At 33.7% G+C, this 7,311-nt stretch overlaps 1 protein-coding gene across 1 annotated transcript; it reads right to left on the bottom strand.

The window, feature by feature from the left end:
* Positions 1–491: 491 nt before the first annotated feature.
* LOC110877340 lies at positions 492–4,896 on the bottom strand. Its single transcript, XM_022125485.2, has 2 exons — positions 4,225–4,896; positions 492–833 (listed from the first exon to the last, which is right to left on the bottom strand). Exons 1-2 carry the CDS (start codon positions 4,789–4,791, stop codon positions 669–671), a joined length of 732 nt encoding a protein of 243 aa, XP_021981177.1. The 5' UTR covers positions 4,792–4,896; the 3' UTR covers positions 492–668.
* Positions 4,897–7,311: the final 2,415 nt, after the last annotated feature.

Raw genomic sequence — 7,311 nt, 5'->3', positions numbered from 1 at the left:
CACGGCCGTTGCGGCGTGTTAATGCGAAATGTAAAATGTAAAACATAAAAAATAACTAAGTCGATCGAGGACCCGTACATTATAACAGGGCCGATAAACGGAAAAAAGTAGACGTAAAATCGTTGAAACACACACGCATGCAGCGTATTAACTCACAAAATTTTGACCGAAATGTAAAATGAAATGTTTATAAAAATGAAAAGTATATTTACAAAGTTGAAAGTAATAAACGTTAGGTTAAAAGATAAAAAATACAACGGTTAAAAGTAAAAAACTAAATTAATAAAAAAACAAAAAGATATTCACAAAGCATATGATACAACCATCAATGTATAAGTAACTTGTTAATTAATTAAGCTATGTGTACAATTATGAGATGCATAATATACCCACAAAGGTTGATGTACAAATACTAATGGAACAAAATGTTGTAAATTTATATTATATAAATGTATTTACATGTTCGAGTGTCAAACCACCATATACAAACAAACATAATTGAAATTTACAACCATGTTCTTTAAATTTTTGAAGTGCAAATATGGGAACTAGAAAATAAAAATCAACAAACTTGATCAAATTTTTTAAAAAAACAAAGGGAAACAAACTATAACTATAATTACCGATTTTCCATATCTTAATATTGATATTTTAATCGGATCTTATTTTTAATGTGAATTGTTCAGAATTTTTTTAACTTTTGTCTTGAAAACTAAAACATATAACTTTTCCATAGTGAAATAAAGAAAACAACCGGTTGCATGGGTCACAAATGACCCAAAACTTGAGCCCACAATGCAATGCCAAGCCGGCCCATATACCTTGTCAAAGTCCTGCCACACAAAATAATCAAATTAAATATTTAGTCTGGATAATTAGCACCCTAAAATAAACAATTATTCTTCCTAAAATTATTATACTTAGAAACTGAACACATGGGTTAGTCAAAAAGCAAGGTTTGAGTCATACGGCACATGATTAGATTGGTAGCCTAACCAATAATTATGAGAAAACAAATTAGAATAACTTTTTTTTTAATAATATTTACGTGGCAAAATTCCTGTCATAAAAGATTTTACTTATAAGTTTTTGAGAAAATTTCACTTTTTGTCCTTTATGTTTGTACTGAATTTTGAAACGTGTCCTTTAAAAATTTTAGTTTCAGTTTATGTCCAAAAAACACATGTTTTATATCACTTTATGTCCTTTACACCAAACTGAGTTAAATCACTCAGTTAGGTTTATTTAATGCAAGGGTATAATTGTCATTTCATGGGTGAGTTGAGTAAAAACAAATAAAACCCACAACCCAACCATCTCTTTCTCTAAAAGTGCAGACTTTCTTCTCTCTCTCATTCTGTCTCTCTCTCCTAGCCATGACCATCACCACCACCACCCCACCATAATTACCCAGCCACCACCACTACTACAACCACCTCCACGCAACAACCATCACCAGCCTGCCACGACCACTACAACCACCATGACGCAACCACCACCACCACGCAACCACCACCAAGCCTGATTCAGTCATTTCCACCACTATAACCACCACCACGGAAACACCACCACTACAACCGCCACCACCAAACCTGATCCAGCCAGATCCCGTCGAAGTCGCCTGAGCTCGATCCACACTGATTCAACCAGATCCCGTCGCCGTCATCAATCCACACTGATTCGACTGTATGTTGTTTATGTTCGCTGCCACCTGAGCTCGAGATCCCGTCGACCACTTATCGTTCTCTCTATGGGTTTTTCTGTTGGTGGTGAGTAAATATGTGGGGGTTAGGGATCTTTGTTGTGTTTGAATTTGAGGTTTTTATTGTGCTTGAATTGGGGGTTTCGTAATTTAAATCCATATTGGGGGTTTGTTTGGGGGTTAGTAGCTTGAATCTAGATTAGGGATTGAATATGGATTTGAATCTGGCTTGGATGTTGCAGGTCTTGAGATGGTGGTGGTGGTTGTAGGATATGGGTCCGTCGCTGGGAAGAGAGAAACGAGTGGTGTTTCTTGGTCACCGGAGGTAGGTGGTGATGGTGGTGACCGGAGATCTTGGTGAAGGGATTTGAAACCCTAACCTAATTGAGGAAGAAGATGAAGAAAGGGGTTATAAAGGGGCGATGAGTAAAGTAAAAACATGAAATGAGTGAGCTGAAGGCAATTCTGCAGTCCAGGTTATAAAGGGAGGGGACCGGCGGACGTTGGCCCGAAACAGCCGCTGGTGGAAAGAGGGAGCGGTGATGGCAAGAGTGAGCTGAAGGCAATTCTGCAGTCCAGTTTGTCATCAAAGGTTGTCAATATAAACATCCAGAGCCTCGGTCTCATTTTTATTAAAAAGAAGAGTTGTTTTTTTGAATATTCTGCATTTTTAGTCAAAGATTAATGGTTTATCTTTTGTATTATTAATTAGAGTAAATTTCATTAAAATACCAATAATACCCTTGCATTAAATAAATATAACTGAGTAATTTAACTCAGTTTGGTGTGAAGGACATAAAGTGATATAAAACATGTGTTTTTTGGACATAAATTGAAACTAAAACTTTTAAAGGGCACGTTTCAAAATTCAGTGCAAACATAAAGGACAAAAAGTGAAATTTTCTCTAAGTTTTACGAAGGCACTTTACGTTTTTATTAAGTTACTGGTTTAGATATTGTGTATTACGCATGTTAAATAAATATAATAGTTATATATTTATTGATATAAAAGTTATCCTTTAAAAACCCGGGTATTGTACAGGCCGGATAAAATATAATGTAATCTTTTTACACCTACAATCGTCAAGATAAAAATATGTTTCGAAAAAAATAAACTTTGTTGCGACAATTATATATTCTATTAAGTTAGTTTACCGAACATAATTTTGAACTTGAATAAAAATTTTAAAGGCTAAATTAAGATAAGATAAATGCGTAAAACTATTTGTGCATTTATGCTATAGGGGAAGGTTCATTTGAAAAGAAAATTTAATGTGAGAAGAAAAAGAAGAAATGGCATATTAGTAAAATACTATTTCATTTATAACTTATATGATTAATTTTTCTCTTTTTAATTAATTAGTCAACTAATCATTAATTATCCTACATGTAATCTACAAAACCTACACATATCAAAATTTTCCTACATATGCCCTACACATTATAGAATTTTATCATACACAGTCGAAATTTATCCTACACACATCGAAATATATCCTACGCAACTCGTAATTTATCCTACACAACTAGTAATTTATTCTACACTTTAAATTAAGTTGTTTTTTTTTAATTTGGAAAAAAGTATATATATTTTGAAAAGGAGTTACAAATTTAATTTAGTTAGTTATTAAAGGGGAAGAATAGAAATTAGTGATTTATGTAAGTTTACCAATATACCCTTATATTAAAATTAAATACAAATATTAAATGAAGTAAAATGAAGCATTCTTATTGGTTGAAACTTCTTCTTTTTTCTTTTTACAAAAAAATTCTTCTCATTTGAACCCTCCACTTATGCTATATACATAAAAAAAGATGTTTCAAGTTGATATATAAATTAATAATGTATAAAACGAACAAATGATGAATGTTTTAATAGATCCATTTTGAGATATGAAAAGAAGAGTAAAATTTTTTTTGAAAGAAAAATTGTTTAAAGATTGTGAGAGAAGAATATAATTTTTTGTGAGAAAAATGGTGTGAAAATAGATATTTGTAAGTTTATTTATTTATTTATTTATTTTTTGAAAATAACCCGTGTCCCCAATATTTCCGAGATTCGGTGGTGGCTCACAAATAAGTAAGCAATTACATAAAACACTTCGTAGAAATGTATTATATGATTGTTGAGAAAAATGGTGTGAAAATAGATATTTATAGGTTTATTTATTTTTTATTTTTTTGAAAATAACGGTCAAATGACCGTTTGGGGTGTCCCCAATATTTCCGAGTTTTGGTGGGGCTTACAAATCAGTAAGCAATTATACCAAACATTTCGTACAAATGTATTATATGATTGTTTTTTTCTTTTCCTTTTTTTTACTTTCTTAGTTTTATACTAAAATTAAAAAATACTTTATACTTTTATATTCCCACTTTGGGGGGAATATGTCTAGCCCGATTTAGTGCTAGACTTCTACTAGTTCCATTAACATAAAAAATACTCATTTTGCAATCATCATACAATAACTAGTTGTAACATATGCTATACATATTATAAAATCTAATAACAAAACACATACCTTTTTCATGTTACAAGCAATTTGTCTAGGACTAGTTTCATCCAAACTATCAAACGTTCTTCTAGCACACCGGAATGCGTGAACTTGCATGAACGCCGGCATGTCCGTCACCAAAACCCTCACTTGATACAAATCTGCGACCTCCGCGACATTAATCATCACCATCTCCGCCCTATTCTCCGCAGATCTCCGCCCTGCCACCACCCCTACCTCAACCCCCGGTGCCCCTTTCCTCCCTTCTTCAACCACCGAAGCTGATTTCCTGCCATCTTTAATCGCGGGAACCACACTCCTATCGCTATCGATAGCCGGAAGTGATTTTCTTGATGTTTCTAGGACCACTTCTTTTGTGTCTTCTTTGGTGGAGTTGATGTTGTGATTGTGAATGTGATTGTGATTATTTTCGCGATAGGTTTTGGATCGCCGAAGTAATGCTCCTAAGCTCTTGACAATTATTTTTTTGGTGGTGGTGGTGGTGGTTGATAGGTGGTTATGGTGAGGCTCCGGTGGACGGTTGCCGGTGTCAAGTTTGTATACATGCATGACTGTTTTTTTATTGGTTGCCATGTTGAAGATTATGATGGTTAATAGAATTAAAGAAAGGATTACACACACACACGTATATGTGATATATGTTATATATAAACACACCTTGTGCTTAAATGGAGACAAGTGTTACGGTAAGAGTTGTAGTGTTATTCATGGATTTTTGAAGGACATGTATGTATAGTATTGGGTGACATCCGTCCTATTAACGAAATCAATCACATGTCATTTTGATTGCATGAAAATTGAATGTACTAACATGTCATATAATCTTAAAGAAAGATAATAATTAGTATTTTGGGTTGGTAGAAGTTTGGAGTTATTAAAGTTATAGATTTTTTACAAGCATAGATGGAGAATTGATATTTTAAGTAGATTTGGGTTTGTTTAAGATTGGGCTTGTGGGTAGTGGTAATACCGACAGATAAATATTTAACCCTATAAGATTATAAACATGTATACCAGATACTTACAAAGAAACCCCTGAACTTGACAGGTAATGGGTAATTAGACACATAGTGCACGTATTCGATGATACGACCCCTATGCTTTGAATCATGACACGATTGTAATCCAATGAAGAGTACGGAATCCTCTTAATAAGCCAGTAACAGAAAACAATAGAAATAGAAACGTGATTACACACAACATATCTTTATTGATTATCGAACACGAGGTTTACAATCAACCTAGATCTCCAACAACTCTCCAATACGTCTCTCTCTCTCTCTCTCTCTCACGTTTCTCTCTCTCTAAAGTCTCTAAAGGTCTAACCTAAACCCTAATGCAAGACTACGTTTATATAATCCACACACATGCATTCTGGGCTAGGATTACACGTGTTGCGAACTGGGCTATAGGGGTGTTCTTCGGGTTTTTTAATCGGGTTTCGGGTTTTTCGGGTCGGGTTTTTCGGATTTTCAAAGCTAAATATTTAACTCGATAACCAAACCTTTTTAGGTTCGGGTTCTTTGGCATTCGGGTTAAATGGTTCGGGTTTAGAACGGGTCGGGTTAGATCGGGTTTCGGGTTAGAAAATGAACCAGTTTAACAGAAAAGTACAACCTTTTAAATTGTAAAATATCAATATTAGTTATTAGCGAACACCATAAACACAATTTTGTGAAACAACTCTTGTATTTCGTTAAGAATGGAGGATATTGAAGATATGGAATGTATTATGTATGTTGTTTTTTTATAAATTTTAGAAATTAGACATATGGATGGACGTTGTGATTTAAAATTGTTAGAAGATGGTGATGTAAAGCTTTTAGAAAGGAAATGATTATTAAGTCCTTTTAGAAGATACGACTATATCTAGAAAATATGCTAATTGTTTTAAAGCTATTGCGGGTTTTTCGGGTTAAACCGATTACCCATTAATCAACCCATTAACCAATCCATAGAACTATATTCGGGTTCGGATTTACAGTTATTCAGTTATGGGTTCTTCAGGTTTCGTTTATTTTGGGTTCAATTGACTTCGGTTTCGGGTTTCGGTTAAAAAAGACAGCCCTACTGGGCTAGCTAGTCCAATCACAAAACTCACACCACATGTGGGTTTAGTGGCCCAAACTCTGCTAATTGACTATACAATGCTGAACACGCTAGACGTTTATCATTTATCGTTTTACTAATTACAAAATATCCAAAGACCTAAATTAATAAGCTGTTGTCGCAATATGCACCAACAGATACGAAAGCCAACCACACCATCAAAACTAGTACATATTAGACCAAATCTCATTTCATATTGAGCAGATTCCATCTCATGTTCTTCACAACAGCTGAACATCCGTGACTAATACATGTTTGTGTAGTAGTGCGATAATATCTTTTTCTTTGTTTCCTTACTACAAATCTACAATAAGAAAGATTTATTTCGTGGTATACTTGTTATAACTTTTGTAGAAAAAAATCTAAATAAATTGGTTATTTTGTCGACATGTCTGTCCAGAATTGGTGTTTGTTGCTTAATCGCTATCATCAACATGGGCCAGACACTCCCTAACTTCAAAACAAAGATGAGTGTCACCAGGAACAAGACAATTATCATTCAAAATCATTGTTATTATTATCATCCATCTCACACTTCAGTGCAAATTAGTATTCAACCCTTACAAATATAAAATTATAGTTTAACCTAAGATACAAGTTGAATGTGATCTTATGCTAGGTTCTAGTTCTCCGAATCTCCCCTAAAGATAAATTCTCAAATCATCCGAGAAATATATGTGTGCGCATGCACGCGTGTGTGAAAGAAATAGACATGGATGTCCATGATGTATGTGTTGTAGACACTTCTTTGGAATGTAATTAGTTTGATTTTAACTAAAGAGCAAACAACATTAAGATTTTGAAGACCTTGTACAAAGTTTTTCTACTTTTTCTACTCAAAAACTAAAGGCAGAATAAAAGAAAAATATATTTGACCTTTTATTATCATAGTGTGGTCTCAACACCACCTTTAGTATGAGACACTTATCCATGATTTATGTAAAACGTCGATATTTGAAATTCGACTCAAATTCGATTCCAGTT

This window comes from Helianthus annuus, chromosome 9, assembly GCF_002127325.2.
Source record: "Helianthus annuus cultivar XRQ/B chromosome 9, HanXRQr2.0-SUNRISE, whole genome shotgun sequence".
Taxonomy (NCBI): Eukaryota; Viridiplantae; Streptophyta; class Magnoliopsida; order Asterales; family Asteraceae; genus Helianthus; species Helianthus annuus.
Note: the sequence above shows the minus strand (reverse complement) of the source record. Positions and strands in the feature narration are given on the sequence as shown.

Excerpts from the sequence above, each read along its gene's own strand:
- LOC110877340 (XM_022125485.2), bottom strand. The coding sequence starts at position 4,791 with ATGGCAACCAATAAAAAAACAGTCATGCATGTATACAAACTTGACACC. Across the intron at positions 834-4,224 it reads TTGCTTGTAACATGAAAAAG|GACTTTGACAAGGTATATGG; the intron begins GTATGTGTTTTG and ends TTTGTGTGGCAG.